At 46.9% G+C, this 25,439-nt stretch overlaps 1 protein-coding gene across 2 annotated transcripts in view; it reads right to left on the reverse strand.

The window, feature by feature from the left end:
- Positions 1-25,439, reverse strand: part of EXOC4 (exocyst complex component 4) — a 558,473-nt gene that overhangs the window by 125,181 nt on the left and 407,853 nt on the right. For both annotated transcript variants that reach the window (XM_059725748.1, XM_059725747.1), the window contains exon 11: positions 20,842-21,061. In XM_059725748.1, the coding sequence (XP_059581731.1) occupies positions 20,842-21,061 (220 nt within the window). The remainder of the gene's footprint in view (positions 1-20,841; positions 21,062-25,439) is intronic.

Here is a 25,439-nt window from a genome sequence, read left to right on the forward strand (position 1 = left end):
AGCTTGTTTGCAAAACTCAAACACTGGCCTCCTGTGTTCAGCAAAGTGAACTAAAGAGACGTCCACCTGCCTTACTCTTGCAACTTCACCATCCATAATCAAAGCACAAGAGATCGACTCAACGCTTCTCCTCGTGCTCCTTTATTTGCTTCCAAACTGTGAACAGAGCATGCGAAGGGCAGATTCACCTAAAACAGTCAAACCTAACAAATGCTTGACAGCATCATTCAGGAAAGACAGACTGAAGGAGGAGGAAGATTTGGAGAATGCATCAATGATCCAGGCAGACCAGGTTCTTTGGGTAAACCTGGTATCTTTTCTTAGACCAACTCAAAAAGTTGGACAAATCCTTCCAACTATTTTTGTCCAAGTCTTTGAGTTGATCTAATAAAAGATAACAACTTTACCCAAAGAATCTCTTTGCCTATGTCCTTACACCAGGGGTGGGCAAAAAGCGGCCCGTGGGCCACATGTGGCCGACCAAGCCATTCCATCTAATAATAGAATTCGCCATAAGACGTCGAGTGGGTAAGGTAACTAGTAGGGTGAAAGTGCTAGACTTTAGGAAAGCTGATCTCAATGCACTCAGGCGATTAGTCAAGGAAGCACTGCAGAGTAGGAGTTTTGAAGGGATGGGAGCCCAGGAAGGGTGGCTGTGCCTAAAGGAAACGATCCTTCAGGCACAAAGCAAGACGATCCCCGAGCGAGGCAAAAGAAGGAAAGGGGCCAGGAGGCTTCCATGGCTGACCAGAGAAATCCAGGGCAGCCTAAGGGCCAAAAGGGGAGCACATAAAAAGTGGAAACGGGGTGAGATCACTAAAGATGAATATACCTCCTCTGCTCGTGCTTGTAGGGAGGCAGTTAGGCGGGCCAAAGCTACCATGGAGCTGAGGATGGCAACCCAAGTAAAAGACAACAAGAAATTGTTTTTTTTAGATATATTGGGAGTAAAAGGAAGGCCCAGGGAGGAATAGGACCCCTGCTAAATGGGCAGAAACAATTGGTGACAGACAGGGGGGACAAGGCTGAACTCCTCAACGAGTTCTTTGCCTCAGTGTCCCTAAGTGAGGGGCACGACAAGTCTCTCACTGGGGTTGTAGAGAGGCAGCAGCAAGGCGCCAGACTGCCATACGTAGACCCTGAGGTGGTGCAGAGTCACTTGGAAGAACTGGATGCCTTTAAGTCAGCAGGCCCGGATGGGCTCCATCCCAGGGTGCTGAAGGCACTGGCCGACATCATTGCAGAGCCACTGGCGGGAATATTCGAACGCTCGTGGCGCACGGGCCAAGTCCCAGAGGACTGGAGAAGGGCTAACGTGGTCCCCATTTTCAAAAAGGGGAGGAAGGAGGACCCGGGCAACTATAGGCCAGTCAGTCTCACCTCCATCCTTGGTAAAGTCTTTGAAAAAATTATCAAGGCTCACATTTGTGAGAGCCCAGCAGGGCAAATTATGCTGAGGGGAAACCAGCACGGGTTTGTGGCGGGCAGATCGTGCCTGACCAACCTAGTCTCTTTCTATGACCAGGTTACGAAACGACTGGACACAGGAGGAGGGGTGGATGTCGTATACTTAGACTTCAGGAAGGCCTTCGATATGGTATCCCACCCCATACTGGTGAACAAGTTAAGAGGCTGTGATGTGGATGACTGCACAGTCCGGTGGGTGGCGAATTGGCTGGAGGGTCGCACCCAGAGAGTCATGGTGGATGGGTCGGTTTCGACCTGGAAGGGTGTGGGCAGTGGGGTCCCGCAGGGCTCGGTCCTTGGACCGATACTCTTTAATGTCTTCATCAGCGACTTGGACGAGGGAGTCAAATGTACTCTGTCCAAGTCTGCAGATGACACAAAGCTATGGGGAGAAGTGGACACGCCGGAGGGCAGGGAACAGCTGCAGGCAGACCTGGACAGGTTGGACAAGTGGGCAGAAAACAACAGGATGCAGTTCAACAAGGAGAAATGCAAAGTGCTGCACCTAGGGAGGAAAAATGTCCAGCACACCTACAGCCTAGGGAATGACCTGCTGGGGGGCACGGAAGTGGAAAGGGATCTTGGAGTCCTAGTGGACTCCAAGATGAACATGAGCCGGCAGTGTGACGAAGCCATCAGAAAAGCCAATGGCACTTTATCGTGCATCAGCAGATGCATGACAAATAGGTCCAAGGAGGTGATACTTCCCCTCTATCGGGCGCTGGTCAGACCGCAGTTGGAGTACTGCGTGCAATTCTGGGCGCCACACTTCAAGAACGATGCGGATAACCTGGAGAGGGTCCAGAGAAGGGCAACTCATATGGTCAAGGGCCTGCAGACCAAGCCCTACGAGGAGAGACTAGAGAAACTGGACCTTTTCAGCCTCCGCAAGAGAAGGTTGAGAGGCGACCTTGTGGCTGCCTACAAGTTCATCACGGGGGCACAGAAGGGAATTGGTGAGTATTTATTCACCAAGGCGCCCCCGGGGGTTACAAGAAATAATGGCCACACGCTAGCAGAGAGCAGATTTAGATTGGACATTAGGAAGAACTTCTTCACAGTTCGAGTGGCCAAGGTCTGGAACGGGCTCCCAAGGGAGGTGGTGCTCTCCCCTACCCTGGGGGTCTTCAAGAGGAGGTTAGATGAGTATCTAGCTGGGGTCATCTAGACCCAGCACTCTTTCCTGCTTATGCAGGGGGTTGGACTCGATGATCTATTGAGGTCCCTTCCGACCCTAACATCTATGAATCTATGAATCTGGCCCACGGGGCCTCTAAGAAATTCAGAAAATTAATATTTATCTGCCCCTGGTGGTCTATCATGCAGCCCTCAATGGCTTGCCAAAACTCAGTAAGCGGCCCTCTGCTTGAAATAATAATAAGGCCCACCCCTGCCTTAGACCAACACAACTACAACCTACACCCCAATGACCCAGGTGCTCCCATGACACTGAAAGACAAGAATTTTAGTGGGGCGGGGGGGGAAGAAACCAGAACAAGGAAATGCCTTTTTTCACCCAATTAAAGCAATATTTTGGTCTAATAAAAGATAGCACCTCTTTTATGAGTCCTGATTGCTTTTTTCACCCAAGGTATGAGAAGGTCATAGGAGTCATTGACACAAGATCATTCAGGTCCAGACTGTAACAAGACTGACCACAGAACTGAATGTTTACATGGCTATCAAGACCACTCGGGGGTAGCATCATTAAAAACAAGAAGCGATGTTCAACTACAAGCTTCAGCATTTGTGGCAGTCTAACGGAGGTCAGGAGGAGACCAAACATATGGGTGTAGACAGATTTTCTCAAGCCTTACTGCATACTTCGCACACATTCCCTTGCCGCATTTGGTCCTGGCCACTGCCAGAGAAGGGACGCTGGGCTAGATCTTTGGTCTGCCGCCCTTTTACAATTCCTATATTTCTAAATCCCTGCTTCCAGAGAGAGTAAGAGATGATTACACCACAACAGCCAAATACCCAGTCTTGCTGCTGAGGAAAAGAGCTTTGCCCATCCACACCACATGGGTCAACCCTAGAAGTGAGAAGGCTTTAGGGGAGCCCCAAAACACCTTCAAGACCTGGAGTTGCAGGTCATTCTCAACAGGACTGGCTTGAGGTGCCCTTCATGGTGCCCTCACCACCTCATTTCCAGGGCTGAGCCCTCTGGCACGGAAGGCAAAGGATGCAGCAGGTCTCTGCAGCGGAGAGGCCGAGCACTCTGGATATCCCTTGAGTGATATCCTGATTTCCACTAATGAAAATGGCCAAACTTACTCTAGTAAGAGTGCCCTTGCTCTGTACAAACAGGACTACTGGCTGCCTATTTTATGGCCATTTGAAGAATGCATCCAAATAGTGCATGCTTTGCTGGGCTAAAGAAAAGCATGGACAGAAGTTTCCGGGGACAGGTTTGTTGAGAAACTTAAAAGGAATAATAAAAAGAGGGTGGATTCGATTTACTGACCCAGCCAAGACTGGTAATAACTCTATAAACATGCACAGCTATAAAAACATAGGTATTTCAATAATGTCCGGTCTAAATCCTACCCACAGTGGTAAAATACATACAATTAGGGATTGGCCTGCGGACCAGATCCAGGCTGTGGAGCTTTTGGATCTGGCCCACCGAGCCATGGCTTTGGCAGCATGGTGCTGTCCTGGTACCATACCGCAGTGAGTATCCTGAGGCTCTGGAAGAGAGGGCTTTGCCCATGCCACACTGCAGCCAGATGGCACAGGCTCTGGTGGAAGAGGATTTTGCTATATTATGCTGCAGCCGAAAGACAAGGAGAAGTGGCGGCAGCGGCTGTGTCCTAATGCCCATGCACCTCTGACCCAAACTAGTTGTTCTGGCCCCACCATCGGAAAAAAGTTGCTGAATGGTATTAAATAGGCATCACACAAGAATGCTGCACGTCAAGAAAAAACAGGGGGAATAAAGGAACCATTGTCATTATATCATTGCCTCAAATGCAGCCTCATAAAGCAGATGATGTTACATCTTCTTCTGACGACATATGTTTCACTTGTACGTGATATCTGGAAATCCCATTATCCTTACATTAACAGTGAGTGCACGTGTGCTCATGAAAATCTTATTTATAGCCATAGTTAAGGCCAACCATAGCACAGCAGGCATTTGGCTGAATTCCCTCATGCTCATTTGCCAAGGTGTCTTAACCCTATACTGGAGCATTTCCTACAACTCCAGTCCTGAGCCCCTCATGATCTGTACCTTCATCCAATGTGTCTACATCCTGGCTTGAAATATAACACGTCTCCCCTCGCTCCCACACAGTACCAGTTCCAATGCGGGGTCCGCACCTGGCAATCCACTGCAGTCTTGATCTGTAACCTTCCATATGCATCACCCAAAACCCAGACTTTTAAATGACAAGAGAAAAATGAAAACAACCCTAGTTTAAAGACCATACATCCGTAGAGATGACTAGGAGTGCTGGTGTGATGAGACTGAATTTTTGTTTGAAAGAGTTGCTTTGACTAGGCACATGCAACACAAGGCAAAGCAGGTACGGCCTCTAGTCCAACAACACTACACATTTCCTGTACGCTGGGGAAAATCAAGGTGGCAGTCAATGAATGGTGGACTGAGGACTTCATCAAGTCCCTACTAAGGTGACAATGCTATACAGAACAGTCATCATTGCTGTCCCCTGGTTTCATAGCTGTTTGGGTTGGAAGGGACCTCAGTAGATCAGGTCCGACCCCCTAAGAGCACCGGTGCCTTAGCACAAATAATATTCACAAGAGCTTTGACCTTAAGAAATTCACTTTCCCCCTAATTCTGTTTTGCGTGGGCACCTCTCTTTCAAATACAAATGCATGTTTCCTAATTCCCTAAAATCAGTCGTACGCCAAGCTGTTTTTGCAGGCTTGAAGTGGGCCAAATCTCAACGTTTTTACTCAATGTCTTCTCAGAGCTTACTCTGGCAAAATGCCCACTGAACTGAACAGGTGAGAAATGAATAGCCGTCGAGAGTGAGGATGTGAAGGTTTCATCCTAGGTTGGCACCTTGGCATATTTCAGACGGAAGCAATTTACAAAAAAAATTAACCAAGGAACTCTGCAGAGATCTATTTACAGCCAAGTACAGAAGAGAAGGTCGGGGAAAGGATAAAAAACATGTTTTTTATTGTTCCCCCTTCCCCCCTCCAATATTCCTACGCTAGCTGCTTAGTCATTTGCTATGCCCAGGAAAGACGCAAACATTTTGAAAGTGCAATAAAACTGAAAGCATAAACATATATATTTAAACGCTCTTTATTTTTCTTTCTACAGCAAGTCTCTAAAGTTGATTGAAAAAGCAATTACCGTATGCAGGTTTCTATGCAACTTCCATTTTCATTTTCTTTCATAAAAGCATGTTTCATGAAAATAAACCAGGAAGGATGCTACGTTTTAGCAGGCTTTTATGAGGACGCCAAGAGAAAGCAGATGTTGGTATTTATCTAAATGGGAAATAGGATCGATCACAAAGGTTCAAAAGGGCTGAGATGGCGTCACGGCTGCTCTAATTATTGTTATTATAAAGACAACTGGAAATGTACCGAGACGTTTAAAAAGTTGTGGCAATAAGTAAAACAAAAAATGAGTCGGTGATGATGGGGCACGGACTGGAATAAGGTGGTGATGGGTATCCGTGTTAACGATAATAGCGAAAACGAGTCTAGGGCGATACAAAAATGGCCTCACCTCGGCAGTCCTGATTTTGGTGCAGAAGACAGCTGGTAAGGGGGCTTGAGGAGTCGGAACCGCATTTTGGAGGGGTCAAGTTCCCGCTGACGGCTGAGGACCTGTCTGTGACCTACTAGATGCCCTCCACCCCGACCGGGCTCGGCATTCTCCGTTCCTTCAAAAGGAAATGAACACCCCTCATCTCACAGGATGACACTCAGTATCTCGAGATGTCTTTGGGTCTCTACTAGCCCTTCTTGCTGCCCAGGTCTCTGTGAAGCATGTTCATCTGTCCCTCACTATCACACCTATTTGCCTACGTGCACACTTCTCTACAAGTCACAAGTTAAGGATAATGCCATCAAAATCCTGGAATCTACCCACGTCCGGCACTGTCACGCACCACCCGTGCTTTCCTACCCTGCCTCTTATTGCTGTGTCCTGTTAAACCATATGGAAATGTCAGTATATTAACCCAGGCACAATTCAATCCTCTCTTTCAGCAATTCACATAACCCAGAGGCAGAGGCAGCCCCTTGCCTCAGATGTGAAAAAACAAATAGGATATTCCTGACTTGAGCTTGCATGAGAAATTGAACCATTAATCAATTCAAGTAAACACCTGATTACTGCTCCTTGATTTTATTGAAATAAAATAGGGGTTGGTTTTTTTTTTGACTGCTGACTTTCCAAGGAGTTCATTTGTTTCTCCGGAGTTCAAGGCTCTGCCTGCTGTACAGAGCCATGAAAAGGGCAGGGAGAAGAGCTCAAGACATCTCGTTTCAGACAGTGCTTTGCACTTCTCATGAGAGCAGCTCAAAAAGATTTGCAAAAAGGCTTTCTTACTAGGATAACAGGGAACTGAGTATTATATTATTTTGCAAAAGGATGAGCTGATGGAAAAGCTTTCCAGCCTATGCATAATTCCCTCTGTCCCTATTTATCCATCCTTGTCTACTTCCATGTTGCTTCCTCCTGTCCCTTCTCACCTGACAAGGATGTCAGCCTCAGACACGATGTTCACCCATTTCTAGCATAGCCAGTCTCACATTTGCTTCCATCCCACCCCTTATGACTAGTACATCCTTTCTGAGCTGCTCCACAAGGTCACCGTCTACCCTGTATTCAACTCCCCTTCAAAAATCCTCTGCTACCAAATAAAACCAAGACTGGGGGGCAAATGAGAAGCAGTCTATGCAGCCAATTATTTTTAAATTACCTTGATTTATCAACATTATCAGCAAATCCTGGCCACTTGTCAGCTTTTATCTAGGTAAAGGATCACAGGAAAGTAGGGCTACAAGGGACCTCATGAGGTCATCTAGTCCATCCCGTGCTCAAGGCAGGATCATCCTTGATTAAATCATCCCAACCAAGCATCTATCTAACCTGCTCTTGCAAAAGTCCACGGATAGAGATTTCACAGCTTTTCCAGCCCGTTTCAATGCTTGACCTTGCTCATAGTCAGAAAGTTCGTCCGAATTTCCAACCTAAACTTCCCCTGCGATCACCTTGAAAAGCAGCACCTCCAAGGTCCACTTCATTATTAAACAGCAGAGCAGAAGAACAAGCACAGAGTAACGCAGAAAATCAGACGCAGAAGAAAAAAAAAATCAAATGCACAAAGCCCGTGTTTCCCTCCCACTGCAGCTGGTTCAGGGCAAGATGATCCCCTGTCATTATTTCATTATAGCAATTTCAACCCTTGCTCCTGCTAACTTATTAAAAAAAAAAAAACACACTGCAAATCATTTTCCTCATCAGAGACACAACAAACTCCCTCATTACCCAAATGTGGATCAGTGCCAAATGACACGGTGAGAAAATTTGTTAAAAAAAAAAAGCAACACCCTTGCAAAACATACATAAATGAAAGCTCAAACACTGGGGGAAGAAAAGTAGATGGCTGACTAGTACACGTGGCTCTGGAAACCTTCATGTGAACCCCTCGCTGCGGAGTGGGTGTTGAAGGTAGGGGTGAGACCCCGGCCCTCAGCTTCAATGCCAAGCTGCCGATATTTGAAGAGGAGGTTACCACGCTGGGATAAATCCCTCATCCGGTGATAAATCCATTGTACTTATGCAAAGGAGTCATAGGAGCCTAGTGAATCTCTTCATTTGTCTTTCCGGTTTAAGCAAACCGAAAATCTCTTCATCACCAAATCTACGATAAATTTCTTCTCACCAAATCTACCGGGATAAAAAGACGTCAACGTGTCTTTTTACACGCGACTGACCTAGCGAAACGGTGCCGTTTGGTGCCGTTTTGTGATGTGCATCTAAGCAACGCGTACCGTGTACAAGCGCCCCGAGTGACCAAGCCCACTTGACAGAGTCATTCAGCTGGATCCTCACCGCCGCCGGGTTTCAGGGATCATCTTGTATCCCGTCTGATTTACCTGCAATGGTATTTGAAGCATCCAAGGTAGAAAGGTCTGGAGATGGGGAAGAGCATAAGTCCATGAAAAGATGTAGCAAACTAGCCCATCTAATGCCTGCTTCTGTGGGGGTTCCCTGCCATCACGGGTCTGAGTCAGCTCTACGGTCCCCCCATTTTGATAACACATCACTTATTTAATCTTCAAGCATAAGGAGTCAGGGTGTTACTCTAGCCTTAGATATAGCAAGGGGTTTGTACCATCTTAGCTCCATGAAGGCAATTTCTCTTCACCATCCATGAAAAAAAAAAAAAAAAAAAAAAAGTCAGGCTCAGACCGGAGCTCAGAAACATAAATGCAAAGGTCCTGACAAATGATTTTGTCTCCTCAAGGCTCGGTTATTTAAATTCAGGGCCTCTTACTCCAGTTATATCTAGAATCAACCTGGATCCATGATGCAGCAGCTTGTGTCTTTTCAGACGCATGCATCCTTCTCCAGGTATGTTAACTCCTATTTTAAACTCTTTACATTAGCTCCTTGCCAAATCCCATTTTGATTTCAACGTTCGTCTGCTCTCCTTGATGGCTCTGCTGGGCTCGTCTTTGCTTCTCTGTTGCGTTCCTAATTACGAATACCCCGGTTAGCAGAATAATTTATTTCCCCCCCGTTCTTGATTCAACAGCAGCTGGCATATTTGGCCATTATCTGTCCCGACCACAGTATTTATTATCTACTGTTCAGTTTGTGTCACTGGTTTGAGGCCAGGGTAAGGAACTGTAACCATGAGTTTAAGAAGATGTTGGTAATCTATTGCAATTTAAAGACTCCAGGGGCATCACAAGACGAAGTAGTACTGCCAGGGTTTTTAAAATAATTAAAGATCCTTCAGATATTGGTCAAATTAAAGGGCATAAAAATGCCGTGCTGGGCCAGCCCACCGGTCCGTTGCACCCAGCGTCCTGTCACTCGCAGGTAACACAGCAACTGGCCAGTTAGCGCCTAAACACGATACGGGATTTTTTCCTTTCTATCTGTCATCATTGCCCATTCCCGATGATCGCATTTCATAATGCCACCTTGTCATATCTTCACGCTCTCTTTCAAACACACTTTGCGCTCTCTGGTTTATAACCGCTGCAAAGCATGGATGCTCTTCCTGCAGTCAGCATGACAGCCCCGGTTCTAATGGGAAAGAGTGGATGGAAATTCAAGGTGCAATACATGCTGCAGTCAAAGTTTCCCACCCCCTCCAGCAGCTAATGACACACAAGTCACTGCAAGATGGAGACGCCATTTAATGCCTGTAAGCGTCCAATGCAGCTCTCTCACAGGTAATATGGTCTACAGGTTTAGCAGGCAATTAGGAAGACAAACAGCAGTGTAAGGACACAGCTGGGCACCCGAAACCCAGGGGCAGCACTGACTTGGGTTGCCGCACAATTGCGACTGTGATTGTGCAGCTGCTGGCAGCAGCTGCTTTTATTTTTGCCCTTCCCCACCCACCCCGGAGGTCAGGGCCCAGGGCAGTGGCCTCATTTGCTCCACCCTAGTTACACTACTGAAAAGAGGCATCTATTCCCAACTTCACCAGCTACTTTCTGTATGATTGGGACGATCCCTTTCTGCCCGACCGTGACCTGGAGTCCTCCACCTCTGAAAAAGGAGCAATACTGAGACCCACAGGTGGAAAGTACTATGGAAGTAGGACAAGTTATTACTCATCTCAGAACAGCGGAGCTGAAAGGGATCTCAGCAAGTCATCTAGCCTTACCTGCTGCACAAGGCAGGGTCATCCCTGACTACATCCTTCCAGTCAAGTGTCTGTCCAGCCTACTGAACCAACTACTGAATACCACCCCGCCAAAATCCTGACATCTAAGGAATGATCACCAGCAGCCGAAGATAATTTCAGGGCCTGGAGCAATATGCATAGGAAGAGAGGCAGTTTCTCTAAAAAAAAAAAAAATTGCAGTTAGACCCCAAACCTGTATGGCTTTCTTTCAAGACCAACATCTTGAATTGTGCCCAGAAGGGAATAAGGAGACACTGCCGCCTTCAGAGCCCTGGTATAATATGCTCTCTCGGGGCTAACAGCTCTAGCCGCTTCAGTCTCTTCCATGCTGGAGCTCCCAATTTGTGTGTTGTTGCACCGTAATACTTCACCACGCAGGAAACAAAGACATAAAGAACCAAGGCATCCTCCGCACGGAAGCAATAACTTGCAAACTTGAAGGCAAACAGAGATGAAAAAAAAAAGAGGCACTTCTATCTACCACAGCCGCTAGAAATAGCCAGGAATTTAAAAGTGAGCGTAAGAGCAGGATCCTTGAGACTAGACGGCAGTCGTGTTCCCGAGGAAGCGCATCACCCCTGCTTAGCGTGGGCTGCTGGACTTTTCCAGGGGCAGCAGCTATTGGAAACATTTGGGGGTACAGCACTTTGCTTTCCCTTGATACAGGGCATCCAAAGAGTGTAAAAACATACTGTAAAAACTGAAGCAGCACATTGGGCTAGTTTGGGGCCCATTCCTGTTCTTGAATAGAGCTCCCATACGCAGGGGGAGATGTTCAAAGGCAAGCAGAGCAGTTACCTCATCAAATCCCATCGGTTTTTGCTGAAAAACGGCTTCCCCACGAAACTCAAAGCATTACGACTCACTCGCTGAAACAGAACGCGGGGTAAAAATCTATTCCAAATCTGATCTTCCTTTCATTGTATGGGGCGCAAGCGGTCATTCAGGCTGGTGGTACTCATATAAACAGGAAACGCATGCAACTGCATGCGATACCCTTGTCCTGCCCTTTAAGCTCAAAAGGACACTCTCAAGCCATTATTTGGAGTTAATGGGATAGATCTCATCATATTTGCACTAGAGGAAATCCAGTGCAATTCTACTGGCTTCAAGGTCGACTGAAATCGCAGTCTTCAAGAATTCAGTGCCCTTTAATTCACTCCTCTCGAAGCCTTTTTCAGCAGTTACACCTGGGATCTTGTGAAGGGAAGCAGAAAACAAAGTTCAGGACACCGATCTTGCATGGCTGTAGTTATGGTGATATTACTTAGAAATCTCAGGAGTGCAAGAATCACACACGACCAGACTAGAAGGGGCCTTTCCGAATCTCTCTCTCCTGAATGATACAGGAGAGGGAACTTTGCCTGGCAGTTCCTACACCGGGCTCGCAATGACTTGGATCTAACCACTGCACAATACGACGCCCATGCATTGCACGATGTAACCCCAGCTATACAACGCTGTTCATCCCATGCACAGCGAAGTTCACATCCAGGAAAATCACAGCACATTAGCAGATAGATCATTTGCAAAAATTACCATGCTGACAGGCTTGTGTGCGCACGTGAGAGAGAGAATCAATAATTTTTTAAGTGAAGGGGTCTATTTGCAGATTAGCAACAAGAGGGGAAACTTAATTTACTGCCTTCTTGAAATGCTTTCGGATGTAATCTAGAATGTTATTAACCTTTAAACTGCTCCCAAAGTTTATACACTTTCACAAGAACCTTTGTATTCTCCGATGAGGAAAAGAAATCCATAGTGCAGGAATGAATACTCTGATCACAGCGCTCCTGTGTCTATTCTTCTGCCTTTAATTCTATGGTTGACAAATCCAACCCCTTGAAAACTGCAGCAATCTCTGCCCTCTCTCTATTGAATGCTTCTTGTCAGGAAGGGGCGGCTCCCCAGCGTAAAATAGCTTCTTTACGTTTTCCATTTAACAATAGATTAATCTCCCTTTTGTTCTCTACGAGAGTTAGGTGTCACATTTCGAAACGTGCTTTTAAAGCAGGTATAATTAAGCCTCTAAGAAGAGGGATGGCACAGAAATTAGTGGCTAAATAGTAACAGGCACTTTACAACTTGCAAGAGCTAACACAGAACGTTCTTCCCCTGCTGCACATCTGCAATTATATTCCGCGGTAAATTATGTCATTACCAAAAATGAAATTTTCTTTAAAGAAAAGGAAATGAGCACGCAGCAGAAGGATTAGCCCTTTGAGCATTTGAACATTTCAAAAGGAGGCTGGATTAATGACGACAATTCAGTAAAGTAGCCATCAATTATTTAAAACACTGGCATTTCGCCTGGCACTTCTGATTGAGACAACATTTCAACAACTACAAAATGACAGGATGTTTCTTTCTGAGTGAAACGGACTGAGCCTTCAAACGCAGCACAAAGAATGACAGGTAATGTGAATGCAACCTTCCAGAAGGGCATCTGTGAAAAAGTTTCTTCTCTGGGGGTTGTTTACAAAAGGGTTTTGCGCTGCGCTGCTCTAGCGGGTTGTAACGCAGCTTTTTATTTTCCCTGTTGCAAAACTTTCCCCCCCCCAAAAAACTAGTGTCCATAATGAAACAAAGATATAAACAGCTCACAAAGGGTTAACTCAAACCTACCGTCCTTCCTCGGACCTGGAGAGGGCTGTCCGGGCTCTGTGCTGCCTCCTCCGCAACGCAGCCTTCCCTCTCTCTCTCCTTGCTCCCTTCCCTGGGAACTTTTAACTTCCTCTGGCCTGACGATCATCTCTGTCACCTGGCCCTGTGCCCCTGAGCAGGCAGGCGACTACTCATTAACCCCCCGCAGCTGGGCTCCTGCCCCAAGCCATGTACCCCGTTACAACTGCAATCTAACCTGGATTTCAAGTCAGGCAGACGGCAAGGCAGAGTGGCACCTCGGAGCGATGTACAAGCGTTCATATGGCATGGATGCACATTGCATTTAGAAGTTTAACTGAGGTTTAAAACCTGAAACAGACAGACGTGCGTGCCCGTGTCAATCTGCCTGGAATGGGTCAAAGTGTACCTGGAAAAATCAGGTACTGCTTTGAACCAATTCAGTGTTATAAGTGGACATCAAGGTGTTCTGTGACACAGATCTGGTCAGTCCTGCGCGCATCCCACACTGCACTGCTCCTTCCCCGCCCCCACACTGCTGCAATTAGCCACTCTTATATGCAGCCAGAGCTCTACTTTCCACCTTTTTTCCCCTCCCCTTTTGTTGGCACTTTTTATCCAAGTCAGGCAAGAACACCGAAGACTTTGGTCATTTGCCGGCTACAGGAGTTCACTGAACTCGTGTTTAGGCAGAAAAGTGACGATGCCCCCCGCCAGAGGTCACCCGCCCACTGGACCTCTCAAAGCACGGGTGCAAGCAGGTCTTCCCAACTCACCCATTGCAAAGCATGCTGGGGTGGGCGCTCACTCCCACCCCCTGGTGTCAGATCCACAGCACTCCAACTCAGCTGTCACCCGGTTCCAAATTGGTGACATTTTGGAACTGTTAAATCTGGCAAAATAGGCTGTTGCATATGAGACCTTATGCCTCTCTGAACCAGTTAGGTTCACACCTTACCCTCTCCATTCTACCTAAATTGCATTTGGGATTCACAAAGTAATTCTGGAAACAGGTGAGGCAAAGGCAACGGAGCATTTTCTGCATTGCCACAATCAAGAACGTTAACCTCGGGCTAATAAGCACAGAGAAAAATCCCCTTCCTCAAATGCAAGCATCAGTTTAACTTTTCTGGAGAAGGGGAAAGAAAAGCATTCGAGGCCTATTGCTCAGAGAAGCACGTGCACCTTGGTCAAGTGCTGTTTATCAGAATCTGCCTTTGCAGCTATTTGCAAGCGAATGCTAAGGACATTCTGGACACTGCAGATATGGTCATCGATCATAGGAGCAGCCACAGCTAAGTCAAAACATCAGATTAAAATTGAAAAGTATCTAGAAAAAAGGGAGCTGGAAGGATGGATGGATGGGGGATTTCATTCTCATGGCCCTAACTAAATTCCCAAGATGTACTTTTCAAAAGATTAGTGCTGGCACCAGTGACCCCTTAACGAGAAGGCATGGTCTTCTTCCATGGCCTGTCCCCTTTGCCTTGATGGGCAAGGCCTTAGTGTCTTTAACACGGTTACAAATGAGAAATGTACAGCTTGATCTTTAAATATATATGAGCGCGACCAAGCCAAATGGCTTCTGCTGCCGACAAAGATAACAGGGGCCATTTCTGACATGGAGCATGCAGCTCTGCAGAGGCGGCAAAATGAAGATTTATGAGCTCAATATTTATCCCATGAAGGCAGCCTGTCTGTGCTGCTTGGCTAATTAAAATAATCAATCAAGGCCGGCATCTGAAGCTGGGGCAGATGAAGAGTTGGGGATAAACCAAATGTCAAGAGCAACTCCTGGAAAAGTCAGAGTGCAAGAGAAGATTAAAAAGAAGATTTAAGAAGTCGGGGTGCATTTACATGACTAGGGATTGCTCAGTGGTTTCCTGCAGAAAGAAAATAAAAAACACGTGCTGAGCCGGTGGCGAGGATGAACATTATAATTGCGGCTGCAGCACAGTCCTCTCTAAAGGGTCAGTCCTAGAGGATACTCCATGCTCTTCCAGTCTCGCTGAAGTCGGTCAGAACTGATGGTGCTCAGTGTCTTGAAGGACTATTCAGTACCTGGAGGACTGAGGCTTGTTGGCCTCCCCTGGCAGTTCTTGTGCATGCTAAACTCCCTCCAACTCCGTTACGGGGCTGTGATCTCCATATGGGATTCCTCCGATTGGCCTTGAAGGGCACCTCAACAGAACAAGAAAAAGATGCATGGGCAAGTCCTACTCAAGCCATCGATGCATTGCTATGCATCAAGTTGCAGCAGGAGGGGTTTAGGTTTGATATTAGGAAAAACTCTCTACCTAGGAGGGTGCTGAAGCACTGGCACAGGCTACCCAGAGAGGTGGTGGACTCTCCATCCTTGGAGGTTTTGAAGACCCGGCTGGACAAAGCCCTGGCTGGGATGATGCAGTTGGGGCTGGTCCTGCTTTGAGCAGGGGGTTGGACTAGATGTGACCTCCCGAGGTCCCTTCAACCCTCATTTTCTATGAGTCTATGATCAACTGCACTTTTGCAGGAGAGTGCCTTCAGAGAGTTATAACCGGGGAAGTGGCAGCACTAGCTGATAAACCTGCTCTGCTTCTAATGAAACCATGCTCCTAACCTTGCGGGCTGAAAGAGAAGGTGACAACTTTTGCTCCTTCTTGCTTTTGCACAGCTATCCCCAATGGGTGAGAAGTGAAGGGGAGGGCATTTGTCCTTCTGCTCCGGTTATCAGTCTCCAGTTATCAGACGAATTATGAGAAACACGACAGAGGGCCTCAAAATTTGCCCCGACAGAGCAGCCCGGCCTTTGTGCTCCTTCCAGCTCCGGGATAACCTCCAGGCTTAGCATTTTGCTGCTCCTTAACAACAGCTGATCCAAGTGGTTCCCAGCCTCGAATGCAGTCCTTTCCCTCCCTTTTTGACAGACCGCTGTTCTTCCTATGCAGCCCTGAAAGCTGGAGATGCCTTTGATAGTGAGTAAAGTCAAATACGCTTCCAAAAAAGGCAGCTCTTGGAAGATCAGATTGACAGGGCGCTAATGCAGTTCAGTCCCTGTCAGCAGACGTGTCATAAACCATTACCTCTCCCTGCTTCTTCACCAAAGAATCCTCCAGCTGAGAGATCAAAGCAGACAGCAGCCAATCAAGACCCACAAAAAACTCCCTAAAAATGCAACGCTTCACCCTGTTCCTACCACAGTTTGCAGCACCCAAAACCTGGGGAAACTGTTCTTTTCCAACTGGGAGCAAAAAGTGACACGTTAGGTTTAAAACAACGGTAAAGCTCCGAGTCCAAAAAAAGGCTGGGAGTCTGGATGGTCCAGGAATCACGAGAGGGGCGAGGCTTTTTGCAAGCGAGGTCTTTTTATTGGACCAACTGCACTGTACTCACAAAGTGGTCTACCGTAACTGTGCGGTTGGTCCAATAAAAGATTGCACCCACAGAAACCCTAGCTTTTTAATTAGAAACATAATTCAGCCCATGAATTCAACATAAAGTGGCACTTAGAAACAGTGACATAACTGGGGGGGGGCAACTGCCCTGGGCACCAACTTAGTGGGAGAAAGGACAACCGAAAAAAAAGCAGATGTGGCCGGCAGCTGCGTGTTCACAATTGCAAACTGGAAGTTGCCCATTCCCTTTTACCCTGGGCATCTAGCAGCATCCCTCCACTGCTGCGTAGAAACAATACTGGTTGGCGCGCTGCAAATAAACCGTAAGAGAGAGGTCTGAAGAGTTAGCAGTAGCACCTATGAAAAGAGGATTATACAAAGGACATTGCATTTTCACATCGTCGCCTGCTAAGTAGGGAAAACGATACCAACCTGCCTTGAAAAGCACTTTGAGATCTAGAGATGAAAACATTACCACGATCACGGTCGCCATGCATGCTACCACCACCACCTAGCTCTTGCGTAGTTAGCAACTAATGTAATGACTTAAATCAGAGATGAGACACCACGGCACACTTTACCTGGGGCTTCATTTGAAGACTGTTTGCAAACTAGAGCTAATGCCGCCTATGGCTGTGTGGCTATGAGCTACTTCAGCCCCAGCGTATGCTTTATGTGGCTGTTGCAAGGGCTGAACGGGTTGCAAGTCGCAATATCTATAATTAAAATGAAGGTGCGAATTAGATTAAGCCACAGTTCATTTCCAGGCTGTCAGAATGGGTAAGCAAATGTGAAGTGGATTTGTACAAACAGGCTGGTGATAATGATGGTCTCTCGGTTATGGGTTCAAATCCTGGGTTGGCACCAGCCAAAAAGTTGTTACCGTCCAACAGATATTTGGTGGCTCAAATAAAGGAAGTCCTTGGTCAAAGATTCAGAAAGTCCAGGCAGAGAATGGCTGTTAGATGCCTAGGGATGAATCTCATGGATAAAAGCCTAGACTACTAAAGGCCCATCACCAACGGTGCCTTTTCCAGCAGTCTCCCAAAGGGGCTGCCTTTCAGATCAAGCATAAGGCACGCTCGTGGGACTGTCTGAAGAAGGTAACACTACTGTTATTTAAAATGTGCCTATCCTGAGGAAAAAGACAATAATTCGCTCACGCTGCTTATGTCTGTGTGTCCAACTCGCAAAGACAAACACAATCCCCTGCGTATACTTTACTGAACATGTGAGAGAGTGATTTTGAAAAGAGACTGAACTGCTGTAACATCTGTCTTCACCTCTCAACTTGTAGGCCCTGTTAGGATATGCTCACGTGCCGCAGCTCAATTCAGAGCTTCGCAGACTTGCAGTGGGATCAGTTGGGTGTGTCGTAAAACCTTCCAGAGAGGAGGAACATCGCACTAAGGGAGCAAGCAGCATCTAAAGAAATACTCGAGTGAACAGGGAGTTTTGGACTTCCACTGAGAAAGTGTGGGAGTCTGCGATTCACATGGGAATTGGGGGTCTCTCTGTCACTCTGCCACTGATTCAGCATTTGACCTGCAACACACTTCAACCTCTCAGTGGGTGCGTCAACATGTTCATTAATGTGCCATAATTAAGATGCATTAAGTTTAGTACCTGTAATTATAGGTACTAAACTGAATGAGCCATAATCGGCACTGCGGCGCGTGCTTTTTTGTGATGCTAACGCGCAGCCACTAATTCTACAGCGTATCAGCGTGGGTTTTGTCTGCTGCGCTCACTCCGTGATAGAGTTGGTCTACTGCGCTCGTCGCGTCTCGTGTAGACGTGCCCGGCATCTCCGTAAAATGAATGCCGCCCGCCCCAAAGGCATAAACGTCTGTAAAACATGGCAATGCTTTGGAGCCATGGCCTGGTTGCCAAATAGCGTTCGCATGGATACATTAGAACAGGTGCTTCCTCCAAGGTTCGCCCTCGAGAGCAAGAAATGCCATTGATCAGCCTTGATTGTAGTCTAATAGATTTTGATTACTGCTTCAAGCAGACCTTAAAAGAAGCCTAATTTGTTTACCCTAATAATAATGAAATCCACTTGGTACCAAAGAGTGCAACAGTCACCCCACCACCGGTTGCCATTTGAATGCCACTCACTGTGACCGTTCTTCTTATTAACATGCAGTAATTTGACAGGATGAAAACAATATGCCGCCGCCACTGATAATGTTTCCTCGGGAAATCCACAAGTGATCCCCAGCAGTGACTTCGCTTAGCATGCGGGATAATCAGTCCAGGCAATAGGGTAATTATCTCAAGCAAATCATTATACTGCAAACAGCTGTGCACTCACAAGTCGGAATGAGACTTTAACTAGATTTTCAGCAATCAGCGCTTTGTTAGAAAACTTTTACGCCGCACGCTGAATGACACGACTGTGATAAATGCAAGCGTGCCTTAAAGGAAAATTCCACTCGGGTATGAGCTGTCCAGCCCCAGGTTTGGAGAGATCAAACCGGTAAGAAACCCTTTTTACTGGGCATGAAGCCATGAAATATGTTTGAAACTGCATTCCTGAGACGGCTGCCGGTAGCAGCTACCTTGCTGAAAAGATCTATCACATCTGACACCGACAGCATGGGAACAGGATATAAGAAGTTGTCAAGCTGTTTGCAGCCTGATTTAATACTGGTTTAAACAATCGCAGCATAAACTTTAATGCTGAATAATTTTGAAACAAATGACTTCATTTTTCATGACTTCTCAGCGCTAAAAGGAGCGTGATTTACAATGTTTTACATTTCAGGAGAGAATAATGGCTAAAAAAAAAATAAAACCTACGTATGAGGCCATATCCACAGTTAAATGCAATGTTTATAACGGGCTGCTACAATCTTTAACTTTGCCATTGCCAAATTACAGCATCTGTTTGCAAGGGACGGGATAAGTTAGAACGGCAGAAAACCTTTCATCTATTGAAAGAGGCCTTCGATTCACGTATGCCGAGCTTAGCAGCTCTCCGAGGAGGCGGCTATTCGAAGATGAACTCTGCAAAGCCGGGGTAAGGGTTCTGGCTCCTGCTGTCTACCACAAAGCTACCATCAGGACCAGTCCCTTTGCTGGCGGTCTCAAACACAGTCCAAAGGAGTTTTAGGCAAGGGCGGTTATACCATCCCCTCAATGCACAGGTGAAATATTTTGGCTCGGCATAAGCAACAATGGCAGAGTGGGGCAAGGTTACTTTGCACGGCAGCTGCTTATCTGCGCTCTTTCAGTTGTAAAGGAAAGATTTCAGCCATCCAGACTGTCAATCCAGCAATGACTATACATTACATTTAAAAAAAAAAGAAAAGAAAAATCAATAGATTATTTAAGGGGCCTATTTGGGTTGCTCGGTTCAAAGAGGCAGAAATACTTATCCTCTCTCCCTCAAGTTATCCTCATATAAAATGACAGCAAACTGTCAGACTAGAGGAGCAAGTGAATGCTGCGAGGAAAAATAATTTCTGTTCAAAACGACTCCTATCCATCATGCGGAGCAAATTATAGGGAACAATTAAGAAATCCCAACCCCATGCATCTATGCCCCCAAACGGACCTTAAAGGCAAAGGCGCTGATGCAGTTTAACAAATTCACAGCCTATAGAAGAGGCAACCCACCACCTCTTTTTCCCCCAAAATACTATTTTGCTAAACATCTAACATAAATTTGCAAGGTTAATAGCTTCAGTGACCCAGATCCAAAATCGACACACCGATATATCTAAGAAGCATTATCAGCACCCAATAAGGTCATCTGCCTGAGCAAAATGACTTGGGAGTCTTATCGGTTTTAATTCCCAAAGGAAAAACAAGAAAGGTTCAAGAAAGACCCAGGACAACAATAGGTCGACTTTTCTGTATATCCAGCGAACTCAAGCTGCCAATCCTGAACCAGACCCATTCTACCTTAGACTGCATCTTTTTATTACGGTTTCAATATTCTTTTTTCTGCCCGGGAAGCCAGCACAGCAGCCTTGAAATGTGATTTTCCACCCTGTATTGAAAGGCTTCTCAAAGGATTTCTGCCTGTAGCTAACTGGCCTTATTTCTTCTTTTATTAGGAGCCGCTGAGAGAGTGCTAGCACTGCAGACAGCCACAGGAGGACTCGGTATTGTGCAAAACCTTCGCCAGTGTTGAGGGCAACTCATCCCAGCTCCACCAATGCATTCTCATTCTGATCCATAAAATTCCCATTTCAGTCACTGGACTCGATGGCATTCAAGGTCCCCTCCAAGCCTTTGGTTGCATGACCCATTTGTATAGGCGCCATGTGAAGGCTCATAAAGAATAAGGCCTAATGCTAGAGCAGCTCACTGGCAAGGAGGCAGAGATGCCTTCGTTACAGGTCTGGCCATGTGAAAAATGGTTTGAGAACAGGGGGCAAGGAGAGGAGCTGGCAAAGAGTCGAGCCACTTGGATGGGACCCTGGTACGCTGCTACTTCTGCTGCAGAGATAGGTTTATAACGACTGAAACGGGCTGGCAAGCCATGCATTTGTTACCTGCAAGAGAGGCCGCTGTACTCCCAGCATCTTCATGGTGTCCGCATTGGCCAGTATCTTCAGCGGGTCTGAGGCCTTAGTGACGCCCTCTATTTCTTTGTTGATCTCTGCCAGGACTTGGTTAAGGAAGATGTTCTTGATGTACATGGTGAGGAACTCCCGGAGGGGGCACTGCTTGCTCGGGCTAAGCTCCATGGCATGTTCGATCTCCTGAATGAATCTGAAAGAGAAATAAAAGGGAAATCCTGCTTAGTGTTGCATTATTCCGAACTGGTCCTTCCAGAGCATCATTCGTGAGTCCGTTTCATAAAATCCGGCAGCTACAAGAGCAATGTTAGTCAGGTGGGAGAAAAACCCACAGGCAGCAAAAAGAGCGCAGACATTTATTGTGTAGTGGTAGTATACCGGCTGGGGTAGGCAGCACATTAGCAAAGAGGAAAATGGTTAAGATTCAGAGGACAGCGTCAGTGGGACAGCAAGGGTACTAGATGCAGCCAGCACTCCTGCCCTCCTAATTATGCCAGCAACTGCACTCAATATGAGACCGCTGAAAGGGGCCTGATCTGTAGAAAGAACTGAGGATCCACCAAATCTTGAGCTGCCCAGAGGCAGAGCCAGGATTTGGCAAACAGGGGTGAGTGTGTCCCCTGCTCCCAGCTTCCTCCCACCACCCACCCAGACCGGTGTGGGCAGAGCAAGCTGTGGGAACTTTTTAAAGTTCCCAAAGCAGGTAAGCACCCCACCTTCCCTCCAGGTAAGCACCCCACCTTCCCTCCAGGCTCAGAGGCACGTTCCCTCCCTTCCCTGTCTGTCCCCTCCTCCCCCTCCTGGCAGGTTGCCGCTTTCCCTGCTGTCCTGGGGATGGAGAAAGCTTAAAAACCATTCCTGCGCTCTCCAGCCAGGCTGCATGGGGGCTGGACTCAGCTGGGACAGCCACAGAGGCAGCAGCAATGCAGAGGGGGTCCTGAAACCCCCCAGAAGCAGGTGCGGGGGTGGGGGGGTCACTGCTGCTGTCAATCCCAGAGTTGGGTCTAGCCCTCGGACAGCTCAGCTGGAGCAGGCAGGAGCAGCTCTGAAGGTCCCCCACCCCTGAGACGGGGAGGAAAGCAGGTGCAGCAGGCAGGGAAGGGGGAACACCTCCACTCAAGAACAGCCAAGTTTTGCCTGAGAAAAGATGGACTAAAAACTTAATAAGGACGCTGGAACAGCTCTCGTAGGGAGCAGCTCTACAGGCTGGGAAATTTGATGCTGTAAGTGTTCTTCCCCGTCTACATTATTTATGACTTCATAAAAAATAAATGGACCTGATGGAAAACACAAAAAGCTATATTAACAGAACATTAAGGATGCAAAATGAAGCTGCCGAAAGTTAGGGAAAGTCAGCAGTCGGCAACCTTAATCTAACCCCCCATGCAGATGCATGGTAGTGCTGTCTATAACTACACGATCGCCTGGGCTATTCCCCCGCCCCGGGAGCCCCAGCCTCGTCCAGTGAACAGGATGGGCAGCGCTCTGAAATCAGGGCTGGGCAGTCAGCAACGGCGTTGGAGCCGTTAGACCCGACACAGACTTGTGTCGCTCAAGGTAGTGGAGTAACGCACACCAGTGGAAGCCTCTTCTCCTCCCTATGTGGATCAGCACTAGATGGGATGGGAGACTTTCGGTAGCAGGTTTCTGCCAGTGTTTGCCGACAGCAGGCGACCAGCGAGACTTCGGGTGCAGACAAACATAACTGTATTGATATCAAGGGATAAATTGAGCTAGGCTGTGTTGAATTAACTGTTCGGTCTGCATCGTTCTGTAGGGATTCGAGCGTAGCAAAACGAATTCGACTTTAACCCTCCTACATTTGCAGTCAATGTTGGGGTGATTTAGCCAACCACACAGACAGAGCAACCGCATCACAGCTGCAAATTCCTTGGCAGCAGCTCCCCCTCCCTTTTAAAGGAGTTAAAAAGGGGGTTTTATCCACGTCCTTTGGGTGCTTGTGGTCCTCTCCAGGCTCTGGTGGGGGGGTGGACATGAATGGAGACTTTTCTGCCCACTCCTACCCCCACCAAAGAGTGATCTCTTCTGCATGGTTCTCCTCAACCTTTGCCTTCCACTTCTTTCTCTTCCCCTGCCCTGGCACTGTCCTAATCCCATTCTCCTCCCCAGCCTATCCCCGTCTTCACTTCTGAGGCTTTTCATAGTTTCATAGTTGGTAGGGTTGGAAGGGACCTGAGCATATCATCAAGTCCAACCCCGCTTTGGACCCCAGGATCCTTGCCCAGTAAGTCCCAGTCTCACCCCTTTGAACTCCACTGGCCAAGACAACCAGCCGCCTCCGCCTCCCAGTCTTCTTGCCACTTCTGATCCACTTCTTCCCAAACCTAGGCATCAACCAACCTCTACCTCTGTCCACATACTCTGTGCTCAACGGCTCCCAGACTCGCTCTCTTTCTCCAGGCTCCTCGTATGCCCTCTGCTTTGGACTCAGGCAGCGGAGCAGGGCCCAGGATGCGAACAAGTGAGGCCCAAAACAACGTGGAACGACCAAAAGCTCCAACATCATCAAAAGTCCTGCTCAGCTCCAGGCTGCAGACACAACCACCCAGAGTTAGCTCCTTAAAACCAAGGCTGTACTGAGCATGCGAGAACTATGACTTGTGCAAGGCTTTAAACTGGGCCAAATTTAGGCAACTCTCCAGAAGAGGAAAAATCAGACACAGCAGCCCTCTCCACTGCCGCAATCCAAGTCCTTGATATGCAAGCATGAGGAACTTGAGCTTTTCAAGCCAAAAGGTCACCAGAATTTGTTTTCCCCATTGTGGGAACAACGATGAGTTTCCCCCTAGATGCAATCTTGAAGTGGAAATATGTGGACTAACATTTTCCAAAATAACTCAGCCTGAGGCAGACACCTGGCATGGAAAAATTCAGTCCAGACAGTTCAAGCTCTGCAAAGTCACAAGCAACTGAAAACAGGGTCTTATAATGGGAAATGTTGAAAAACCTTAACAAGCAGTACTAAAACCAGCCCTGCTGCTCTCTCGCTCTCTCTCACGCACGCTCTGCTATTTATTTCAATGCCATATACTTATCCCAGTGGTTCTCAATCTTTTTAGACTCTAGGCACCCCTCAGAAAATGCCAGCTCTTAGCTTTCTGTTATTATTTTTTTTGACTATGGGAAAATAATAAGAATAATTCTTCTGTTGCAAAAAACTCAGAAAGACCTCAGCAGGGCAGAAAGCTTTGGATGCGATGGGTCCTGGTTGAAATCTCTGGGTTTCTGTCTTGTGAAGCATGTACAGGCGTCTGCCCAGCCCTAGCCGCGGCATCCTGTTTGAGAATCGCCGACCTATCTGACCTTCTGGCATTTCTCTGATCTCTTCAAGAAGCACAAGTCAATACGTCAAAACCGGTGCTAGAAGACAACGCTCCAAAAAACTTCCTGCTCTCAACTCTTTCCCAAAGGCTCAGACATCTCGCAGAACAGTAGGAAGCAGATTGGTCTAGCTGCACGGGCTAGGTATCATTTATTATATCTGTATCAGCGCAGGCAGAGTAAATGATACGGAGTGGGCCAGAAACCCCATGACAGAAAGCAAAAGTGTTTTAAAAACCTGAATTGTTGAAAACTTAATGCGGGCAGAGCAAGGTGGCGCCATACAGACCAAGGCATAAGCCTTCACAGGCAACGGTCTAATTTGTCAAATGCTGTTAATGTACTTGCATAGCAGGGCTACTAGATAGAAAATAATTAATTTATACCTTTCTGAACAAGGTGCCTGCCGTGCCTTCTGCCTGATTTCAAACTACCTACTGGAATAAGAGACAGTATGGGATACCTGCATGCACAACAGTACACCTAGCCCTCTACAATCCGGTCCATGGCCATAAATCCAAACCAGCAAATAAATAAATAAGAAATCACGGCTCAGCGACATACTTTCAACAAGTACTGTTTTCCTTTTTTATTCTCCAAAGAGTGAAATTGGAGATACGGTTTGCTGTAAGACAGAGCCATAAAGGAGGGATGAAGCCTTGGAGGAACGGCTTTGATTCATATTCCGTTTGCTTGGATGATTCTACTAGAAAAAGAGCCATTCAGATGCAATTTGCAGGGGATTCAGAAACTGTATCAACAACCTCATTTAAAATCATCTCTCACGAGCACATGAAAACGGAAGAAAAACCCATAAAGGTTAATGCCCTGTGGGGTGTACTCTCCCAGTGTGGGAGAGTAAGTCACGTGGGCACATCCAGGATAGAAAAATTCCCCTAACACTCAGTAATTACCCTTATTTAACATAACCACCGTCGTCTTCCTCTTGTAAAATGTTAAGACGCTTTCTCTGAATCAAAAGGCAAAGCAAAGCACAGGATCAGATTCTGGATGCCGGGTCACTGCGTGCACCCCATGCTAACAGTCCAAAATCCCACTGACACTAAATGGCCATTATACAAATATACACTTTTGTAAAACATCTGCTTAGGATGAAATTCCTGGAGAGAGAAAAGAAAGAATGGAAATCTGCATCTCATATCTAATTCAGAACCTGCACTTGCAGAGTGATATACAAATTTAACTTGTTTTATCCTTCTATGAAAGCA

Source organism: Alligator mississippiensis, chromosome 4, assembly GCF_030867095.1.
Source record: "Alligator mississippiensis isolate rAllMis1 chromosome 4, rAllMis1, whole genome shotgun sequence".
In the NCBI taxonomy this organism is placed as follows: Eukaryota; Metazoa; Chordata; order Crocodylia; family Alligatoridae; genus Alligator; species Alligator mississippiensis.